The sequence below is a fragment of the Heteronotia binoei genome, chromosome 12 (assembly GCF_032191835.1).
Source record: "Heteronotia binoei isolate CCM8104 ecotype False Entrance Well chromosome 12, APGP_CSIRO_Hbin_v1, whole genome shotgun sequence".
In the NCBI taxonomy this organism is placed as follows: Eukaryota; Metazoa; Chordata; class Lepidosauria; order Squamata; family Gekkonidae; genus Heteronotia; species Heteronotia binoei.
Window position 1 is genome coordinate 82816661 of NC_083234.1, and position 23114 is coordinate 82839774.

The 23114-nt window shown below is 49.9% G+C and overlaps 2 protein-coding genes across 2 annotated transcripts; one reads left to right on the forward strand and one right to left on the reverse strand.

Annotated features, from left to right (window-relative positions):
- The first annotated feature begins 2277 nt into the window (after positions 1-2277).
- Positions 2278-3638, forward strand: MRPS2 (mitochondrial ribosomal protein S2). The gene is made up of 3 exons (XM_060250658.1): positions 2278-2335; positions 2480-2714; positions 2813-3638. The coding sequence occupies exons 1-3, from the start codon at positions 2278-2280 to the stop codon at positions 3396-3398; spliced, it is 879 nt and encodes a 292-aa protein (XP_060106641.1). The 3' UTR covers positions 3399-3638.
- A 6220-nt stretch (positions 3639-9858) lies between these two features.
- DIPK1B (divergent protein kinase domain 1B) lies at positions 9859-22310 on the reverse strand. The gene is made up of 5 exons (XM_060251328.1): positions 22106-22310; positions 18827-18961; positions 14035-14142; positions 13485-13661; positions 9859-12614 (listed from the first exon to the last, which is right to left on the reverse strand). Exons 1-5 carry the CDS (start codon positions 22175-22177, stop codon positions 11802-11804), a joined length of 1305 nt encoding a protein of 434 aa, XP_060107311.1. The 5' UTR covers positions 22178-22310; the 3' UTR covers positions 9859-11801.
- Positions 22311-23114: the final 804 nt, after the last annotated feature.

Below are 23114 nucleotides of genomic sequence, written 5' to 3' on the forward strand. Positions count from 1 at the left end.
CCCACTTTTGGGGGAGTGAAACAAAGGAAGGGGTGCATGGGGTTCAGCTAAGCTTCCTGTGTCCAGGGCATGATTGGGAAATGCTACAGAGGCTCTTTCCAAGCCCCACAGCAGAGATCTGGATGATTCCAGCACAAGAGAGACTACAGGCAGGTCCATAAACAAGTCCTCCTGTGTCCCTACCACGACAAAGAGGATTTCTGCAGCACCCCACAACCCCTCCAGCAGAATGCTTCTGATAGCATGAGTTCTCACATGCATGCCTCTCCAGGTCCTGTGTGAACAGCTGCCCCAGTTTCTGAGTCACATACAGAAGTTTCAGATCCCCTGCAATATCCTGCCTTTCCACGCATGAGGCAGTTCACTCATTCATCTTCCAGGACTCAAGGGATGGCAACATCCGTGGACAACTTGCATGTTGGAATGGCGATCTTCAACAGAATCCCACCCGTAAAATGTGCATTTCGGCCTTTCCTCATCACAGGGCTCACATTCCCCCCCCCCTCAGCTGCCATTCTGCACATGCATGGTGGTGGAGGGATAAACCTGTGGCATGTGCCCCTGAACCAAACGCTTGTCCCTCTTATCTGGGAAACAGAGCTGGGCCACATCCACACACCAGTGAGAATATGCTGCTGATGCCCACTCTTCTCCTGGAGGAAAATTTGGTCAGGAATGCTGTGCAGACACAGCCCAGCCTGGGAGGCAGAGGCCATCCAGCGAGGCTGCACTCACAGAGTCCCTTCCCATGTGGCTCTCTCTTTTGTTTCTCTGGGGGGGGGGGGCACACCAGTTGTACACCTTTTCTAGCAGCTTTTCAAGTCCTCAGGAATGAGGGACAGCCATAGTGGTCCCTATTTTTAAAAAAGCGAGGAGAGATGAGCCACTAAATTACTGGCCCATTAGTCTTTTTTAAAAAATGCAGCAAGCTGTATGCTAGACATCTTCTGGACAAGTTCCTTACCTGGCTGACCCAGGAGACAGCACTTGCTCCAGAACAGGCCGGGTTTAGCGAACAAAGATCAACTCTAGCTCTTTGCATCACCATCCAGCATCTAATTGAAAAATACGGCACTAACGGCCCAGTTTTGCTGTTTGCCGTCTTTGTTGATCTTAAGGTGGCCTTCAATTCCATTTCAAGAACATGATTGTGGGCCAAACTTGAAGCTTCATCAGTAGATAGAAGACTCCTTTTCCTTATGAGAGCGTCACTCTCTTGAGAGATAGGTATAACATGAAGGGATGCATTCAGAACCAATTAACCTCCGGGCTACAGAGTACAAGGCTGCCTGTGAAGATGTCTGGGAGGGGCTGCACTCGCCTGGTTCAAAACACAGCAGGTGTGCATGGTCTTCTTTGCCGTGCTGGTTATTTTAAAACCTCAAAGTGAAGTTTAGTATTGGGGAGAAGCTTCTTGAGGGAACTCTCGCACAACAAATGCAAACTGATTTTAAAGCTTGGGAAGGGTTGCAAGTTCTAGCCAAGGAACTGCGGATATTTGCAATTCTGTGAAGGAGGGAGGGGAGCCCTTGGCACACTGTGGGCAGCAGGACCCTCTGGAGGAACGCATGGAGACTTCACTAGTTTCCAACCAGATTCACCTTGTAGTGCAGATGTGCCCTACTGAGGAGTTTTGATTGTTCCTTTGGCACCTGCTTTCCAAGCCATGTGATGATGCCTGTCATTCTGCATGCATTCCCTCTGCAGCCAAGTCGCAGACAACTTCCGGTAGCCCAGCCAGGGGCTTTCAAGGCAATTGAGAAGCAGTGGTGGTTTGCCCTGGCCTTCCTCTGCAGAGTCTTCCTTGGTGGTCTGCCTTCTGACTACTGATCTGGCTTAGCTTCCGGGCTGCCTTCAACAGGGCCGTCCCCAAATGGGGGGCTTCCTTGGACCACCGGCAGAGCCAGCGGCAGGCAGGCAGGCAGGCTTCCTTCCTTCAGCCGCCTCTGGGAATATCCTGCATGCCCCCAGTAGGGGTCAGTCGCCAGGACTTCCAGGGCCCTGCACACACACACACACACACACGCACGCGCGCCTCCCCACGTATCAGAGGACAAAAAAGGAAGCGCCGTCGAGCGCTGCGGAAGACCCGCCTGCGAGGCGGAGGCACAAGGGGGGGGGGATCTTGTGGGGAAGCCCCGGCATTGCAGCTCATCCGCAGACGCCCAGGATCAGCCCCCCTCCCGGAGAAAGCGGGAGCCCTGTGCCGTCCCCTCCAGCGGCCAGCCTCGAAGGGGAGGAGCTCTGCCGGGGCGGGCGGGCGGAGGCGGAGGCAGCATGGCGCTGGCGCTGGGGGCGCGCAGGTGGCGGGGGCTGCCGGGGCTGCTGCGGGCGGGTAAGGCGGCGGTGGCGCGGGGGGGGGGGGAGGGGAGGGGGGCTCGGGTCTCCCCCCGCCGCGGCCCTTGCTGAGGCCGCCTCTCCCCTCCCCTCCCCTCCCCCGCCTGCTCTCCTCTCCTCTCCTCTCCTCTCCTCCCTGCAGCAGCAGCGCGGCCCGGCCTGAGCAGCTTGGGAGCCCCGCACAGCGCCTCTGTGGCCGCCTCGCCCCTTGCAGGAGCAGCAGCAGCAGCAGGCGGCGGCGGCGCCCGGCCCGAGAAGCCGCTGGAGGAGGAGCCGCTGCGCCACGCCGACTTCTTCCGCGTGCGGGAGCTCTTCTCGCGGCGGGACCTGCTGGACGCGCGAGTGCACCTGGGCCACAAGAAGGGCGGCCGCCACAGGCGAGTGCAGCCCCCCCGCCAAGGGAGCCAGGGCAAGCAAGCCCCCCTCCGGCTGCTGACGTCTCTCCCCGCCCCCCCCCCCCCTCTTCTCGCCATAGGTTCATGGAGCCCTACATTTTCGGCTGCCGCTTGGATCACGACATCATTGATCTGGACCAGACGATGGAGCACCTCCAGCTGGCCCTCAACTTCACGGCTCATGTGGCTTACCGCAAAGGCATCATCCTCTTTGTCAGCCGCCAGCGGCAGTTTGCTCATTTGGTGGAGACCACAGCTCAGGAGTGCGGGGAGTACGCCCACACACGCTACTGGCAGGGGGGCTTGCTGACCAATGCTGAGGTCCAGTATGGACTGGGCATCCGCCTGCCAGATCTTATCATCTTCATCAACACTCTCAACAACGTCTTTGAGCCACACCTGGCAGTCCGAGATGCCGCCAAGATGAACATCCCGACTGTAGGGGTGGTGGACACAAACTGCAACCCCTGCCTCCTCACATACCCTATTCCAGGCAATGACGATAGCCCGGTGGCCGTGGAGCTATACCTCAAGCTCTTCAAGAGAACCATCATCCGGGCCAAGGACAAACGGAGACAAACCGAGGCTTTCTGCGGCCTGCAGACCTCACCTGCCAGGGATCTGAGTCCCCATCCTGAAATGCTTCCAGGCACAACCTTTGGCTGAGGAGCTGGTTGTGAGCAAGGCTTCCCATCAAGTGTGGGTCGTTCTTTTTTTTAAAAAGCGTGGGTCGCGTTTGGGTCAGAGGGGAGAAGCTGAGGAGCGTTTCAAGAACTGTTTCTGAAATGCTTTGCAGAAACCCCCCCTTGCCCCTCCACTTTCCATGCATTTGTCCAGCCCCTTTTCATGGTTTCTTGCTTTGCATTCCTTAATGAGCAATTAAAAACATGTTTGTTGCACACACAAGCCTGTGTCTTGTTAGCTAAAAAGAAGGTTTTCCTTCTGGAGAAAAAAAGCCCGTGAGCTGATGGGGCCAGTGGGGCTCTTTCTGGTCCTTGGCAGGGCCCTCTTGTCCTGGGAGCTGCTCTGTCTCATGGGGCTTTTTCACTGCAGGTCACTCCAGATGCAAGTTAAAGAGCTCCATTTCTCAGAGTGGTGAATGTACGTAGGTACAAGAAGTCTGTTTCAGACTGAGTCCTCATGGAGAGGAGATGAGGGCAAAGGCCATGCTTGGGTCTTCAGCAACTGCTTCACTTGCTGGGAAAACAGCTGGAGTTCTCCCTTTGTGGCATGCTTCCGGTGAAAAACCAGGGAGGAAAAGGATACAAGACACCTACCAGAAGTGAATGAGCTACTAGGGTCAAGGTGCAGGGTAGGACTGTCTCCAAGTTGGGAAATTCCTGGAGACTTGGGGCAAATCCTAGGGCGGGATCACAGTGGGGTATGGTGCCACAGTCTCCCTCCAAAGCAGTTTTGTCCAGGGGAACTGATCTCTGTACCCTGGAGAGCAGATGTAATTCCAGGAAATCTCCTGCCCCTACCTGGAGGCTGGTAACCCAACCGGCATGCAAAATCGTACAAGGGCTGTTCTTAAACTGCTCTGCAGGATCTGCCTCCCCCCATCAGACCTAAACCTGGTCTGACAGTGAGCTACCATGTTTATACCCCATCCTTGCTCTAAGGAATTCAGGGTAGGCTAGAAGACTCTCCCGTCCTGTATCCAGACCTTGCCATTGTTCTGTGAAGTCTGAGTGAGAATGGCTGGCTGCAGGTCACACAGCAAGCTACGCAGCTGAGGGGGGGACTAAAACCAGGTTGGGACATCTGCTGAGGCCCCAGTTCGTTTTTAATGTTCTGACTATTTTAGATGTGTTTTGTTAATCTGATTTTAATATTGTGGGTTTTAATGATGGAACCCACCTTGAGCCTGCTTGTGGGGAGAGCAGGATACAAATTGAATAAAATAAAAATAGATGCTTGGACATTATAAAGGGCTGAGCCAATTAGATGTTTTCCTTAAGCAGCTGCAAGGGCTTTTCACACACACACACACCCCGGTATACTTCCTTGTTCTTCAGGCCCCAGGAGCCTTGCTGCTTGAACTCCTCACCCTGAAGGCAGGCAGCTGGCTCATCAAACTGGGCTTTTGTCTCTGCAGTCCCATTTTATCTTACCCTTCTTACAAGGAGCTCAGTCCACCCTCCATTAGACTGTTTACTCACTAGAAAAGTTGAAGGCAGCAAGAAAAGAGGAAGAACCAACACAAGATGGGTGAACTCCATCAGGGAAGCCATGAGGGCTGTTTTGGAGGTCATTAATTCATAGAATCCTAGAGTTAGAAGGGACCTCCAGGGTCATCTAGTTCAACCCCCTGCACAGTGCAGGAAACTCACAAACACCTCCCCCCAAATTCACAGAATCTTCATTGCTGTCAGATGGCTATCTAGCCTCTGTTTAAAAACCTCCAAGGAAGGAGAGCCCATCACCTTCCAAGGAGGAAGCCTGTTCCACTGAGGAATTGCTATAACGGTCAGGAAGTTCTTCCTAATGTTGAGATGGAAACTCTTTTGATTTAATTTCAACCCATTGGTTCTGGTCCGACCTTCCGGGGCCACAGAAAACAATTCCACACCATCCTCTAGATGACAGCCCTTCAAGGACTTGAAGATGGTGATCATATCTCTCAGCCGCCTCCTCTCCAGGCTAAACATCCCCAGCTCCTTCAACCTTTCCTCATAAGACTTGGTCTCCAGACACCTCACCATCTTCGTCGCCCTCCTCTGGACGCGTTCCAGCTTGTCTATATCCTTAAAATGTGGTGCCCAAAACTGAACACAATACTCCAGGTGAGGTCTTAGCAGAGCAGAGTAAAGCGATACCATCACATCACGTGATCTGGACACTATACTGTTGATACAGCCCAAAATTGCATTTGCCTTTTTGGCTACCACATCACACTGTTGACTCATGTTCAGCGTATGATCCACTAAGACCCCTAGATCCTTTTCGCACAGACTACTGCTAAGACAAGTCTCCCCCATCCTATAACCATGCATTGGATTATTCCTACCTAAATGCAGAACTTTACATTTATCCCTGTTAAAATTCATTTTATTGGTTTTAGCCCAGTTTTCCAGCCTGTCAAGGTCATCCTGTATCCTGTTTCTGCTTCTGTTTGCAACCCCTCCCAATTTAGTATCATCTGCCAATTTAATAAGCATTCCCTCTATTCCTTCATCCAAATCATTGATAAAGATGTTAAACAAAACAGGTCCCAGGACAGATCCCTGAGGCACTCCACTTGTCACTCCTCCTCACAGGACTTGGTCTCATCTTTTTGTCACCCTCCCCAGGACACATTCCAGTTTATCAATATTCTTTTTAAATTCAGTTGCCCAAAAGTGAACACCATACTCCAAGTGAGGTCTAACCAGAGCAAAGTGATACAATCAGTTCATGTGACCTGGATGCTAGACTTGTATTGATGCAACCTGTCACAAGCGGAGCACGAGGAAGGGCCTCTACTGGGTGCCACCACTCTGGTGCAGGTCTGTCTGGGAGGGCCCAGAGCACCCACCTGACTCCTGTGTCTTCCTTCTCAAAACAAGTACCTTTTAACCATGACTGAAGAGACATAACCCAGACAATATAACGATAACAAGTTTATTGTAAGTGCAAGCTCAAGAACAAACAAGTGCTTTAATTATTTAGTGCAAGAGTGAAGAAGAGCAGTAAAGATGCTACAAAGAAAATAAAAGCCTTGATGCAACTAACTAAATGTTCTCTTCTTCTGATTTCAACTGACTCACCTTTCTTTGGATGAGGGAACTTTCCTGCTGCCATCTTTTCCCAGCTCAGCCTTTCCAGAGAGAACATACCTGCTTCTCTAGCTAGCTGTTTTATTCTTTCCTTCCAGGTCCCACCCCTCTGTTCTCCTTTTGGCAAGTTTTCCCTCCAGAACTTCCAATCAGAGGAACAGAAGGGATCCTGGGAAATATAGGCCTGGTTGTTTCTCTAACTGCACTTGGCCTAGGATCATGACACAGCCCAAAAATCACATTTATCTTTTTAGCTACCACATCCCACTCCTGCCTCATGTTCAGTGAATGGTCCACTAAGACTACAAGATCCTTTTCACATGTACAGCTGCCAAGTCTCTATTCTATAATTATTTTTTAATTTTCTTACCTAAATGCAAAACTTTACATTTATCTCTTGAAATTCACTTTTTAGCTCAGTTTTTCAATCATCTTGTATTTTGATTCTGTCTTCTGTTATTTTTGCAGCCCCTCTCAATTGAGTGTTATCTGCAAATTTAATGAGCATCCCCTCTACATCCCTTCATCCAAGTGAACATGGGGCCCACAACAAATTCTTGAGGCACTCCACTTGTTAGTCTTCTCCAAGAGGATGAGGAACAATTCACAAGCACTCTGGGTGTCATTTGTCAACTAGTCAGAAATCCACCTAACAGTAGTACAATCCAAGCCCCATTTTACCAACTTGTCAAATCAGAACATCATGTGGAACTTTTATCAGAAGCCTTACTGAAATTCAGATAAGGTATGTTCACAATATTTCTCTGATCCAACAAAGTAGTAACTAAAAAAGATAAGGTTCAACATGATTTGTTCTTGAGGAACCCATGCTGGCTCTTAGTAGTCAGGGCTACTGCAGGAGGAGAGTGTAGCCTAATAGGCAAAATAGTTCGTCCTACAAAAAAGCCCCAGCAGCCATCATCTGTAAATGTTAAAGGATTGTTTGCTGATTTGTTCTAAATCCTTTCCAGGTATATACGTGAAGCTGACAGGATGGTACCTCCGTTAATCCTTTTCCCTGTTCTTGAAGGTGGGGCAACAGTGGGAGGTTTCTAGTATCCTGGCCCCACTGGTGGACCTCCTGATCTAACATGGCTTCTCTTATGTTGTTATGTTCAGTTTATAAACCCTGGAGGGCTCAGGGCAATGTACAATATATAGCAGTGTTATCAATAAATAAAACAATTTAAACAGTTTCAATAAAACAATTAAAACAACACAGTGCAACAATTTGTTCATCTGAAAGCATCTGATATCCCTATGGAGGGAAAGGGACGTGTGAGAGATGGAGGCAAGACTTGGTGGTGAATCATTGCTGTCCTCAACTGTTGAAATTGTTCCATTTCTACCATTAGCTTAAACTCATCATCCTGTAGTCACAATTTAAGAGGGAGATCAGGCGGTAAGATTTGAGGCAGGTTAGATCTCTACCTTGTTTAGATATCACTGTAATTTTAGCCTCATCCCAAGTTCGGGGTTTAGTTCCATTGCTTAAAACTGAGTTACAAATGTCCAATAAATGAGGTGCTAGAGTGTCCATAAATGTTTTATAAAATTCAGACGGAAATCCATCTCTTCCAAGAGCTTTGCTACTTTTAAAATGTTTAATGGCGTCCCTTACCTCCTGCAGAGATATTGGGGAGTCCATAAACTGTTTATGGTCCTCTTTCAGTTTTTTAACTAGATGATTCGACCTTAAGTATTCATCTATACAGGATTTATTTGGATCACTACTTGTATGCAAGGTTTGGTAAAATTACTTAAAAGTGTGGAGAATTTTTTCTGATGCAGCTTCCAAGTTACTATCTTTGTCCTTTATTGATGTGATGGTTCTATTAATTTGTTCTCTTTTGAGTTTCCATGCTAACAATTTCAAGGATTTGGGGTATCGAAACCAGTATTTGTTTCAGGTAGAAGTTTTTTCTGAACCTGAGTTACCTCTAAGCCTTCCAGTTTTTTCCTATCAACAGTTTCTTATAGTTTTTTTAGACCCACTGTGTTTATGGATGTCTTCTATTTTTTTTTTATTGTAGCCATAATGTCGTCTAACTAAATTTTTTTTTTCTCCAGGCTGAAATGATGGAAATAAATTTGGCACCTACCACCGGTTTCATGGCATTCCGCACAATTTCTTTGCAGACTCCACAAATTCATCATCCTGTAAAGAAGGATAAAAGAGAATCTCTTTTTGAGAACAGGTATTTCCAAATCTGAGAGATTCTGCAGTTGCTGTTGCTCTGCTCCCAGACTTCTGCTTCATTTGTTATTTATTACTTTCAGTTTCTAACCCGTTCTCTCCGCAAGTAGACTGAGTGATCAATTGATCAGTGATCAATTTCCCACTACTTGCTGCGCAGGTGCATTTTGACCCATGGCTCCCTCAGTTCTCCCCACACCTTCCCAATCTTGTTTTTTTTTAGAGATCAGGAAGGCTCAGGGAGAACTGGAGGGAGCAGCAGGTCAAAATGCACCTGTGCAGCAACTGGTGGACATGTCATCTCTTGATCCAATGAAAGCAGAAGCCTGGGGAGAGCAATGGTGACTGCGGAATCAGTATGAGAAACCTCCTTAACAGGTCAACTAGTGAGTTTTCTGCATTCTTCTCCTGTAGTATACTCTTGGCTCCATTTTTAAGTTTCTTGCCTCTTCTGTCTAAAAAATTAATATTACTGCAAGTATTTAGCATGGATTGAATGGACATAAAAGCTGTTCTGGACAGAGCACTTGGAAAGTTTTCTCCCAATGCAATTTTGGGCTGTAGCAACAGAAGTATAGTGTCCAGATCACATGATGTGATGGTATTGCTTTACTCTGCTCTGGTAAGACCTCACCTGGAGTATTGTGTTCAGTTTTGGGCACCGCATTTTAAGAAGGATATAGACAAGCTGGAACAGGTCTAGAGGAGGGCGACAAAGATGGTGAGGGGTCTGAAGACCAAGTCCTATGAAGAAAGGCTGAAGGAGCTGGGCATGTTTAGCCTGGAGAGGAGGTGGCTGAGAGGTGATATGATCACCATCTTCAAGTACTTGGAGGGCTGTCATATAGAGGATGGCGTGGAATTGTTTTCTGTGCCCCTCAGAAGGTAGGACCAGCACCAGTGGGTTGAAATTAAATCAAGCCTTGAGTTTCCAGCTCAACATTAGGAAGAACTTCCTGACCGTTAAGAGCGGTTCCTCAGTGGAACAGGATGACCCTGGATGTATCTTACAACTCTATGATTCTATAAATTCTCAGGTTCAAATCCCCATTCTCACTTCGAAATGACATTGGGCCAAGCTAGAGATGCAAGAGCCTGGAAAAGGATTTCCCTCCAGTATGTCTGTCAGAAAACTGAAAATATTCTGGAGCACTGAAAATTCAGAGAACTATTTCACTTATAAAGACAAAGTTTTACACTCAAAATGTGTAGCATGAAGAGCTTTATGTAAGACAATCCATGAAATTCCTGTGTATTCTATAAACATTTGCAAGGATGTATTTGTTTAAATGTGACTGAATTTGTCCACAGTTAATAAGGTCTATGATGGTTATACATCGAGAAGGTGAATTTTATTGAATTAACTCATATTGTGACTGTTCCTCACTGACTGCATTGCAGGATTAGAACAGGCCAGCTCAAGCACTGCAGTGGTTTTCACTTTCGTGTTTTGGTGTAACCATATGGGCAAGAAACATGCTACGGTTTTAAGAATTCTTGTCAGTTAGGCAGCTCTCTGAATTAGCTCTTTTCCTTCTGTGTTTAAACAGACAAGACTACAAATGAATGGGATTCTGCCACATGTTGCTTCTTGGCTCCATGAAGCGTGGGCCGGGCCTGCCCTTTCTTCGATTTTCTGTGTGGATGTCCACAGCTCAAAGCAAGCACCTGATTTCTAAGAAAGAAAAATGGCAGCTTGCAATTGGAACAAGAGCCCCACATAAGCAGCTGTGCTTGAGAGAACATTTCCTTACTGGCTTTGCTCTCTGAAGATTTTCAGAGTTCTTTCTGGTTGTGGTCTGCTTCCTTTCACACAGGTTACTGGATATAGAAAGAGATTATGGGAAATCTTTAACTGTACCCCACCTAAAGTATTTGAGGTGGGGCTGAATATTGGATTTCAGGGGTATCTAAGAAGCAGACGAGGTAATTTATTAGGGGTCGATCCATGTTGTTGCTGATTATGATAGCTCAGAACAGCACTTTAGCCATTCTTCTAGCATTTTTCAAAAGCATCTTCCAGCTGACTGGCTCTTCATCAAAGTGTCTCTCCCGCCCCCAGCTGTTATTTTAAAAAAAGAAGATAACCATTATTTCACAAATGGAAATTCCTGATTGCACTGGAAGGCTAAACTCCAAATCAGGCTCTAATGATCTGGGGCAAGAAAAGAGGGCTGGGAGCTGCTGTAGGCATATACTTTGCCTTTTGAATAGTAGCAGTGACCAGCAGAAGCCAACTGCCACGCACTTTGAATATGCTGCTGGAAGTACTCTGGCCTCTGTACAGATGCTGCCCTCCTCCCCCCTTTCTTGGCTGGCTCCAATGCTCTGTGGCCTACCCACTCCCTTCAGCCCCTTCCCTTCAAGCGCTGCCTTCACCTACCTTTCTGTTAAGAGCCTGCTACCAGCTCTGCTGCTGGGGTTTCCCCATCACTTAGCTCCTGTACCTGCAACAATCTAGATGCTTGAAAAGTGACTAACTTGGCCTAATTAGTTCTGCTCGAGTTTCCTTAAGAATTGGCTCTGGAACAGTTACTGAAACACCTTCAGGAGACCAACTCATTTAATTTTCTTCTCTCAAAAGCTGAAAACTTTTTGATAGAAACTGCCATGGCTCCAGCCCAGCAAGTCTGCCCCCATGCAAGCCCCACACCCTTCAGGCCCCCACCTTCCACAGGTGCAGGAGCGCAAAACCCTTGAAAGTTCATATGCCTCAACCAAGCTGCTCAAAGCAAGACAGGCTTTTAAGCACTGGCCATCCTAGAAACATTTCTAAGAGATAAATTGCCGACAGCTCTGAAACAGCGCCAAATAAATTTTCAGCTCCTTTGCTGCCACTTCTGCAACTGCAAAGCGCCTCTGTAGAGGGACCAATCAGAGAAGCACTGTCTATTTACATAAAGTTGAACCGCAAATATACCAGCAGCTCTCGCTAGCTAGTGGCCCCTCAGTGCGGAAGAGAGCCTTTCTGCAGACTCCTCGTCTCTCCCAGAGGGCTTTGCAGCCATGTTCTCTCACAGGCCTGAGGAGCAATACTGGTCATCTTGTCCAGGAGGGAGACTGAGACAAACCCTGGCAGCCTTTGCCCTTTCTGTGCCCCCCACTCCCCAATCTCTACGAATATTTGGTATTGGAGATTTCTTTCCACAACAGAGTCTTGAGACTGTTCAGCACAAGCGAGTGATGGACTTCCATCTGACTTGCCAAGCCACTGAGGGTAGTGCAAGTCTTCAGCTGCTTCTCCAGCTCTTCCCTTAAGTCTGGGGGTGCTCCGTGGAGCAAGAACCCTTGGAGAAGGCCACACACTTTCGCCAGGTTGGGCTGGACCACGTCACTCTTGCACAACTTCATGAGCTTGTCACAGGGTGCCACACAGTCCTTCCCATAGGTACAGTCCATGTTCTGCTCACAGTGGCGCCCCTTGAGGAACTGCCGGATTGTCATCTCCGTTGCCACCTTCCTCAGGTCAACAATCTTGAAGTCATACTTCCTGTTGTAGCCCATGTTCCTGAAGTCAGTCTCACAAATGTAGAAGTTCCCATAGGTGCCGTGAAAAATCTCCTCCACAAATTCCAAAAGGCCTATGGCAATTTTGGCTCGCCGTGGCCATGCTGGAGAGAACCACTGATGGATAACTCTCTGGACTGCAGAAGGAAACAGAGGCTGCAAAAGTGGAGGGATGTCCATGTTGTAGAAAGAGGTGTGGCTAATCTTCTCAATGATGTACAGATCCCCACAGTGGCCAAGCAGCTTGGAGGTATGTTCTTTCTCATGCAAAGACAGGGTGAGCAGAAAGTCATTCCGCTGGAGCAGTGCCCATATGGACTTGGCCTCAGCCAGAGACAATTTGCCATCCTGGCTGACATCTGCCACAGTAATGATTTTGTTCACTAAGGCTGCAAGAGAGGGCTGGTCTCCCAGGTTGGACTGTCAGCAAAGAGAAACAGAGATATAGTCAGCTTCCACCATCTCTAAACCTCAGACATCTTAAGGGCCAGCAGCCTCCTGCTTCCCCCTCCTGGCATTGCCTCTTTTGTGCCAGGAGCAGCACCGAAACCTGCACCCCCAGCCCTGGCAGCCCCTTGAAATGCTGCAGCTCAGATTAAAAAAACACCATTGCTCTGCAGCAAGCACAAATTGGCCCTCTCTGCCCCCCCCCCATTTCAGATTTGGTTTTTGCTTTGAGTGTGTGTTTGTTGCATGCCTGGAAGTCATGGCGACATCTGGAGACCCCTAACTGGGGCACGGAGGACATTCAGAGAAGTATTCCAAGGAGCTCTCCCACCCAAGTTCTTGCCAGGGTCAGCCCTGCTTAGCTTCCGAGATCCGAGGCGATCAGACTTGCCTGGGCTATTTCAGATTTCAATTGGGGGAATTCAGCTCGAAGCAATCCTGAAACAACACTAGGCATCTACAGGGTGGGAACCTCTGGCTCACTGTTGCCGTGAACAGTGAGCCAGAGGTTCCCACCCCTTTACATCTGTCACTCCTCTTCCCCCCCAGGCAGAAGGATGTCTTTCTACACCCTCCAGGCACAAGGGTGCACAGGCCAGGTAACACACATGTGCTTTTCTCTCCCATGTGGCACCACTGCAAGCAGCGACCTAGGTGTGCCTCCCTGGGTGAGCAGCCACACCCACCACCAGCTACTTTCCTCACATTCAGCAGCAGTCATCACCAGAAGCTGTTGATCTAAACAAACTTGGAAACCAGCTTCTAAATGGCTCCTTTGCTTGCTTTCCTACTGTTTAGTTAGTCCCAAAAGTTTCAGACTTAATGCCCTGCCAGTGCACTGACCTTTAAGAAATTCAAGAGCATGTCTCGGAATTCATCCATCGACGTCCCCCTTGTGGGCTTGTCAAAGAGAACAACATCTCTCCTGGGTGCAGCGTCTGGGCTGCTGTCGACCTTCAGGGCCTCAGAAATGCCACACTTAATGATCACCTCCTTCTCCTTCCAGAGTCCGCTGTACACCTGCATAAAGCACAACACTTGGATGGGTTTGCATTCACCTCAACACCAGGTTGTTTCAAGTTATGATTGTATAGAACATGTCCATGAATTTCTTCCCCAAACCCCTCTCTAGTTCAACCCCCTGCCTCCCCCCGTCCCCTCCACTTTGCATTCAGCTCTCTGCTCTGCCCCTGCATCACTCTCAGTGGGCGCCCCCCCCTTCAGACACCCAGCAGTTGCTTCTTCTCATCCAGCAGTTTCTGCCCTTTTCTTATCTGCAACTCCAGCCCTTTCCTAATCGACAGCCCTTTCCTTTCCCTTCCCTTCCAGCAACTGCACTGTTTGCCCAGCTTCTCCTGCTGATGCTGTCCCCTGAGCACTCTGATCAGCTCACCTGGTGGGTTGGAGAGGATGTCAGGCACTGCTGGAACACCAGAGTGTGGTCCTCACACAGGTCTTTGCACGCGGACCCAGAAATGATCCCTTTGTTATACTGATCGCACTGGGAGGGGAAGAAAGAGAAAAAGAGCCAATTAGTGTTATTAGCAAGTTCACTGCTTCACACACGGAGCCTGGGCAGCTGCCTTCCATGCTCAGGACCTGATTCTCACATCTGTGAGCCATCTCTGGAAACACAAACGCCACTGTCATGTGGACAGTCAGTGAGTCTGGCTGCACTGAAGCCTCAAGTGGCAGATGCTGAACACTCCTGAAAGGCAAATCAAAAATCCCATTTATCAGCAGCTCCGTCTGGATGTGCCACTTCATGCAGGGGGGTCAGCCTTTTCTTTCCCCCTATGATCAGCAGAACTCAAGGCCCTGGATTTTCAAGCCAGGAACAAAGACGGATCACAAACCCCTGGAAATGAGGGGCATCCAGGAAGAGGGAGAACTGAAACACCCCATGGCCAGAAGCAGGTGGCTGTTCCCAGAGGACTGAAGCAGATCTCTGCTGCCCAAGGGGCTGGGGGACTTCATATCATGGCAGATGTCTGGACAATTCACATTTGACCTTCCTTTATTTTTTTAAAAAAATGCTAGGAAGTGGACAAATGGAGGTTCTTGGCACACTCTGTCAGGCCACTGGCTTTGAGCCAGTGAGGAGGGCACTGCTACTCCTGAGCTCTGCCCGGGGAAGAAAAGTAGTAATGAAGCGCTGGCTGCACTTCGGGCTCCAGGTTCATTTCCAAGTCCCATTCTGGCAACGGCACCTGCTCCTGGGCCCAGCTTATGCCAACTCCCTTGTCTGAGCAAGGCTGCTCATGATGGACATAAGTTTCCCCCCACCACCACCATTCTGCCAGGCCACAACATTTCCAGGACTCCTATCAGCTCCTGCAGAAGAGCCCACTGTTCACGGCAAACAGGGAGGAGGAGGAGGAGGAGGAGGAGGAGAATGCAGATTTATGCCCCGCCCTTCTCTCTCAATCAGAGTCTCAGAGTGGTTTAAAATCTCCTTTATCGTCTTCCCCCACAACAGACACTCGTGAGCAGTGTTCCCTCTAAGCTGAGTTAGCGTGAGCTAGCTCACAGATTTTTAGCCTCCAGCTCACACATTTTTGTCTTAGCTCAGGAAAAATGGCCTCAAAGCCATTTTATGCAGTAGCTCACAAAGTAGAATTTTTGCTCACAAGACTGCAGCTTAGAGGGAACATTGCCTGTGAGGTGGGTGGGGCTGAGAGAGCTCTGACAGATGCTGCCCTTTCAAGGACAACCTCTGCCAGAGCTATGGCTGACCCAAGGCCATTCCAGCAGCTGCAAGTAGAGGAGTGGAGAATCAAACCCAGTTCTCCCAGATAAAAGTTCATACACTTAACCACTACACTACGCCAAGATGACAATGGATTTATACGCTGCCCTTCACTCTGAATCTCAGAGCAGCTCACAATCTCCTTTACTTCCCCCACCCCCACAACAGACACCCTGTGAGGCAGGTGGGGCCGAGAGGGCTCTCACAGCAGCTGCCCTTTCAAGAACAACCTCTGCCAGAGCTATGGCTGACCCAAGGCCATTCCAGGAGGAGGAAGAGGAGGCCGGTGACCTGGAACAGATTCCTCAGTAATGCAGCCATCTCAGGTGTGAGGATGAGTACAATAGGACCTTGCTGTTTCTACAAAAGACAATCATGCTCCCCTAGAGAGGAAGTTAGGCTCTCACACCACCTTGGGATGGGATGCAGAACCAGAGTGCTGAGGAAAGAGCAGAGACCTCTTTGCACCCATCTCCAGCAAGAAGCAGGACTGTCAGATGCACCTCTGAACCCACTATCCAATTTAATTTAATTTAATCTTTAGATTTATATCCCATCTTTTCCCGCAAGCAGACTCAGGGTGGCTTACAACAGAAATTTAGACACCTATTACAGATTAAAAATAAAACATCATAAAAACAAAATTAAAGTCATGCATAACAGAAAGGGGAGGAAGGACTACTTGTAATGCAAATGAGCATTCTGGTAAAAGGGTTTTCAGCTCACATTCCAAACACAGCTCAAGCACAAGCTGGCTGATGCCATGGGGGTGGGAAAGGGCACATTTTTAAAGGCCCTCCCCTCCCAGTGCCCTTTCCTTGTCTTGGCAGAACAAAGCGACCACTTTGCCTGTTCTATCATTGGAGGGCGTTTTTGTAAAAATTGGTAATAGCAAGATCACTGTAACATTGTATTTATTTTATTTTTAATTCATTTATACCATCTTTGGACATAAAATAGCTTATATCACTCTCTTCTCCTCCTTTTTATCCTCACAACAATTTTGTGAGGTAAGTCAGGCAGAGCGAGTGCGTCTGACCCAAGGTCACCCAGAGAGCTCTCAGGGCAGAGAGGGGATTTGAACCTGGGTCTCTCAGATGTTAATCTGACAGTCTGACTACTCCCCCACACGGGCTCTCTAATGTCACAAGGCTGCATTGTGATGTCACAATCTACTAGCTCCTCTGAATTCCCCACTTTTATTTTTAAACAGACTTTTAAAAGATACAGTCCTTTTTGTTATGGAGATACACCTTTTCCCTTGTATCTCTACAATGAAAAGTACTGGAGCCCTTTTGTTTCAACAAGAGCTGAATTCAGAAGAACTATAAGACTGGGGCAATAAATTGTTAGAACACTATTGTGTTCTAACAATTACATTTTTTTACAACCTGAAAAATGCATTTTCCTCCTATGGTACACAGCGGGCCAAGGAAAAATGGCTGTTGATGGGGAAAAGTGAGCATGAAACTTCCAAGTGAATACCCCACTGCCAGTGTAAATGCTCTGCATTCACAGCTGCAAAGCAAAAGAAGACTCTCTACCATGTGAATGCAATCAGTATCTGGAAGATACTCTTGAAACCCCACAAGCAAAGACTGAAGGACTTCCTCCTCAGCACTGAGGGCGACAGGGCAGGCCTTTTGTGGCACCCCTCCTCCAGGTTCCCCACCCCCAATCTACCAGTCCTCTTCCTGATTCATACCAGCAGCCAGTTTGGTGTAGTGGTTAAGTGTGTGGACTCTTATCTGGGAGAACCGGGTTTGATTCCCCCCTCCTCCATTTGCACCTGCTGAGATGGCCTTGGGTCAGCCGTAGCTCTGGCAGAGGTTGTCCTTGAAAGGGCAGCTGCTGTGAGAGCCCTCTCCAGCCCCACCCACCTCACAGGGTGTCTGTTGTGGGGGAGGAAGGTAAAGGAGATTGTGAGCCGCTCTGAGACTCTTCGGAGTGGAGGGCGGGATATAAATCCAATATCTTCTTCTTCTTCTTCTACCAAACAGGCTTTTGCAGAAAATTTACTGCATACATGATTTGTTGGTGTACAACTGAGTTCAACAGTTGCATCTTTTGGTTAAAAATGTGTAAATCTGACTCACGCTCTGGGACTATTCTTCCCAGCATGAAGGACCAAAAGATCCCAGTCAGCTCCCCTGGACTTGCCATTCTTCACCACCAGTGGTCTCTGGAGCCAGCAGGACAAAGTTGCCTGCAGAGCTGGCTGGTGCCCCCACCCCTGGCACTGCCAACACCCTTGCCTGGCATTCCCCTCCTGGCTGCTGCAGCCTCACTGTCGGCAGCCATTCAAGGGGGCCTGAGGGTGGGGAAGGCTCCTGACCAGCTGCCCTGCTGCTGCCCAGTCCAGTCCCCTGCCCTGCAGCACAGCTCTGCTTCCTCACAGCCCTGCGAGTTCAAGCCCAGCACTCACTGAGTGTGGCACTCTATGGGCAGCAGCGAGCTGGGATGCTGTGAATAAGTCCTGCAATGTCAAGAGAAGGGCCCCTCCCCTCCTCATGGCCTTTCTCAGACAGCTTCTGAAGAGACCGGGCAAAGGCCAGGCCCAAACACAAGATGGAGCCATCTAATTGGTCTTTGCGGGCCGAAGGGGAGGTGTTGCTTTGAAAACAGTCAAGTACCGCAGTCCATCAGTCATGAGGCCAGCCCTCTCCTGTCTCCCAAGAGATGGTGAAGAAGCCCCCCCCCCCCCCAGGTTACTGATGGAGGCTGAAATGAATCCTTCCTTGCTCTCCCCCCCCCCACTAACTTCAAATAGCTGTCACACTAAAACTGGAAATGGGAGGGAAAGAAGCTCATCCTAAAAGGTTTTAATTGCCTCCTTCTACCCAGATCAGCCTTACGACAAAGTTCACAAAAGACAGCCTGCCCCCTCCCCCATCATTTGAAGCTTCCCAATGAAAGCACAGAACAGATTAATTGGGGGAGGGGATGAACCGGAGATGGCTGTGATTCCATTTCACCACCTTGGCTTTAACGCCCACCAAGATTCTTTTGGAAATGGATGCCTTCCTCTAGCCCTTCTGACAGAAGCCTGCGACCCCAACGGCTGTGCCCATCGGCAGGTCCCTTTGCAGCATCACAAGGCAGCTCTGAGTGGCCAGCAGCCCCCCTGCAGCAAGACGGGACAAGAAGTCACTCCCATGGCAAGCTCTTGGATGGTGTGGTTTCAACCAGGGCCTATTTATCTGCTTGGAGGCTCAGGCTGAATTGGTTCCCTTTGGGGAATTATTTCTGGGCACACCACAAATCCAGGGCAGAGGATTCAATGCTTATAAATCCCTGAGGAGAATCCTCCAGATCACTTTTGCTCCCATCCTGCCACAAGTGCTCCTCACTGCTCTGCTTCCTCCCTCTCCTTCCCTCACAGACACACACTCCCGTTCCTCAGAAATGCCTGTGCATTTGGAAGAGAAGCACTCACAAGGATCATCCGGCAGACGTGTCCTCGGCAGAGTTCGGAGTAAGAAGAGTAATGCATGTAGACCACCCAGCTGCCCACAAAAATGCCAAGCCAGGCAAGAAAAAGATACTTCACCTTGACGCCAGGAAGACGGCTCTAGGGAAACACAAAGGCAAGTCATGCATCAGTTCCTTGTGGGCAAAGGAGGATCCTCCTATCAGTCCTTCTTCCACATTGTCAGGGGAACCTGCCGGTCAGAAGACACCAAGCAGCAGGTGGGGCCGACCAGCTCCCTGCCCACAAAGAGGCTGCCCTTCCCTCCACGCCCTGCTCATGGCTTTAGGACAACCCCCAGTCAGGCCAGCCTTGCTCCGCTTTCCGTGTGTGTTGCTCATAAGGCATTTTAATGTACCTTCATATATAAGCCCCCTGAAGGTTATCGTAAACGGCTTTTATTACTTCAATTACTCAATTTCAATTAAATACATTCCTGATTCTGCGGAGCAGTTGGTGCGAAATCTGCGCAGACGCTCCGGGGTAAGCTCTGTGCGAAAATGCCCATTCTCTCTTTACAAGGAGGGAAATGCCAAACAGCCTCCCAAATGGCGACAACAGTCCGTCCTCAAAGCTCCAGGCACAGTTTCTATTATGTTGGCAAAGGTCCAAAAATCCCTTTGCACAATGCAGGGGCAGAGCAGCCACCAGGGACAGCCCACTTGATTATGTATTAAATTGGATTTTTTTGTGTGGGGCTTAGGGAGGTTCACAACAATTTAATACAATACAATATTAAAACAAATTAAAACAAATACACAGTATTTAAAACATTCCAAACATTTAAACATTTTAAAACAAGACATCAGTGCTAGCATTTAGTCATTGGGGGGGGGGGGGGTGCCAGGCAGATGCAACAAACCATCACTGCCCTCAACCAAAGGCCTGGTGGGACATCTCTGCCTTGCATTCCCTGCAAAACTTTAGCAGATCAGACAGGGCATGAATGTGACTTGGCAGAGTGTTACACCAGGCTGGGGCCAGGGCGGAGAAGGTCCTTGGCCCTGGTCGAGGCCAGCCAGGTATCTTTTGGGATGGGAACCACCAGAAGGTCCTTATCTGCTAGTCTGCAGGCCCTGCAGGAGACATACCTACCTGGAGAGGCAGTCCCAAAGGTACGTGGGTCCCTGACTATTAAGGGCTCTAAAGGTAAGCACCAGGTGCTCCACCAGCAACCAATGCAGTTTGCACAACACTGGATGTATATGTGCTCTCTGTGGGGTCCCCATAAGGACCTGTGCTGCTGCCACATTTTGTACCAGTTAGAGCTTCTGGGTCAGTTTTTAAGGGTAGCCTTATGTAAAGCAAGTTACAGTAATCCAGCCTGGAGATGACCATTGCATGGCCCCCGCCACAGAACCTCCATCTTAGTTGGATTCAGCTTCAACCAGCTTTGCTTCAACCATCCCACCACGGCCTCCAAACCCTCGGCCAGATTTTCTGGGGTGGAGTCTGGGTGGCCACCCATTAGCAAGTATAGCATATTGGTGACACTCAAGTCTGACGCTCCAAACCAGCCGGGTGAGGGGGCACATGTAGATATTAAATAGCATTGGTGAGAGGATCATCCCCTAAGGCACTCCACATATTAGTGAGTATCTAGTTGACGTGCCCCACCCCCCGTGCCACCCTCTGTGCCCGACCTTGGAGAAACGAGATCAGCCACTTCCAAGGTTGTTCTGTAGACTCCTACATTGGCAAGGCAGTGGATCAAAAGATCATGGTCGACGACAAATGCTGCTGTAAGATCTAACAATATCAGCAGCGCTGACCCACCCTGATCCAGCTGCCTATGAAGCTTGTCTGTGAGGGCCATGATGCCATCTCCATCCTATGGCTGGGGCAGAAAATGGACTGGAATGAGTCCACTGCTGATGTTTTATACAGGAAGTTCTGCAATGGCTCAGCAACCTCTCTCTCAATTACCTTACCCACAAACAAACGGTTCAAGACTAGGAAGTAATTAGCTGGATCAGTAGGATCCTGAGTTGTTTTTTTTCAAGAGCAGAACCACCACAGACTCTTTCAGCCCTCTGGGCAGACCCCTAAATCTAGGGGCAGATTAACAATATCTACCAAGGGGTCCTGTATACCTTCACCAGCAGCCTTCACCAGCCATGCAGGTCACGGGCCTAGGAGGTTAGATCTCTCCCCCCCACCCACAATTTGTGACTGAGGACGGACCAAGAAATTGGGGGGGGGGGGGGTTAGTTCTTACAAGACAACTGTCTTTCCCCCTGAATCCAAGTTTCAGTCACACACACCAGGTCAACAATTTGCAGTTATATAACTGCAATGTCATAGTTTTATTATCAATAGACCTGGCATTGCATTGTTGGACAACAGCAGTGATGAAGGGGGGCATTTCTTCCTGACTCTTTCACGTGTCTTGGGATGGGATGGAGGCTGGAAGGGGACCCTCGTGGCAGCTGAGCCCACCCAACAGGTGGGTCCTGATCTACCAATATGGTCTCACCAATGGTTCCTCCCTGCCCCCCGCCCCTCCCCCCAAGTCCATTTTCAGAGAACTAAATGACAAGCAATTAAAGTGGATCCCTGCTCAGAGAAGGCTGAAGACAGCTGCTTTGGCTCCTCTGGAACTTCCCTAGAGTTGCCAACTCTAGGTTGGGAAATTCCTGGAGATTTTGTGGTGTAGCCTAGGAAATGTGGAGTTTAGGAAGGGGCCTCAGTAGAACATAATGCAACACAGTCCACCCTTCAAGGAACCCGTTTTTGTAGACAGCTGATCTCCACGGTCTTAATTCTAGTTATAATTCTAGGCTGTCTCCAGGCTCCAAGTGGAGGCTGGCAACCGTGCTGCCACTTCTGCCTTTTACCTGCATGGCAGGCTGAGAGGAATGCCAGAACCCCGGCCCCTGCTGCATCCCCAGCCCCTGCAGAGCTGGCTGAGGCCCCCTGACAGTTGGGGGGGGGGCCCGTTCCCAGGCTGCCCTCAACTGGGTGGGAGCAGCCGCTGCCCCTCCCATGCCACTGAACGGGCCCGCCAAGCAGCTGGCTGGGGGTCCAAATAGCAGGAGCGGCCAGAGAGGGCCCTCCACTCCCCCGGCTCCCTCCGCAGGAAAGGCACCAGGCAGCGGCCGAGACCGGCTTCCCCGGCGCCTCCATCTTCTGCCGCGGCCAAGCACAGGCCACGAGCCCCCCACGCACCCACCCACCCGCCCGCCGGGCCGGGCCGGAGATGCGCCGCGGGAAGAGGGGCCCGGCCCGAGGGAGCGCCCGCCGCACCTGCAGCGCCCCCGGGAGGGGGCAGAAGAGCACCAGCTGCACCAGCCGCCGCCGCCGCCGCCGCCGCCTCATGGTGCAGAGGGAGGGCTCCGCGGCCCCCTCCTCCTTGCGGCAGCGCTTCGGCCGGGTGGCCCTTAAAGGGGAGGCCGGCTGAGGCCTCTTTCTGCCCGCCGACGCAAAAGCCGCCGCCGCCCTGCCTCTGAGCACGTGCAGAGCGCCTCCCCCGCGCTCCCGGGACTGCAAGGGAAAGCGGGCTTGGTGCGGTGCGGGGAGGGTCTCTGCAGCGCCTCCCACACCCACGCCCACGGAGGCGGGGGGGAGGGGCCCGAGGGAGGCTTCCCCGAGGCTCAGCGCGCTGGCCGAGGGCTCCTCACCCGAGCTCAGCTCTGCCTCGACAGCGACGAACAAAGACCTTCCTGCGCTTCAGCCTCACAAATGCTGTAATCCGCCCTGGAAGTGCAGGGCACCGCTGGGAAGACACAAGGCCTCTGAACATGCAAGCGTCCCTCATAAGTATGATCTTTAGCAAAGGTTCAGAAGGAAGTTTTGAGTCCAGAGGCACCTTTAAGATCAACAACGTTTAATTCTGGATTTAAGCCTTTGAAAGCTTCTACCCAGAATTAAACTTTATTGGTCTTAAGGGTGCCACTGGACTCAGACTCTGTTGTGCCATGCTGGAAAGTGCAGGATGTGCTGCAGAGTGATGGTGGTGGTGGTTCTTCAAAATGCAACCAGCTGTGAGCAGTTCTGCACCTCCCCAATTTTTGAGAAGAGAAAACTTCAGAGTTCACAGATGGGGTCCTCTGGGAGGTCGTAATCTCTGCCACTAAACTGCCCTCATGAGACACAAATGTAACCGGCCTGATCTTTGTTGTTTCTGGGTCTGCACTTGAAACTGGAACTTTTAAAGCTAACCCCCAGCCTTTTGGCTCTGGGGAGCCAGGCATTCCTGGAGCTGCGGGAAAAAACACCACCCAGTTATTTTCTAACCACTGCACCTTGGGTTCTC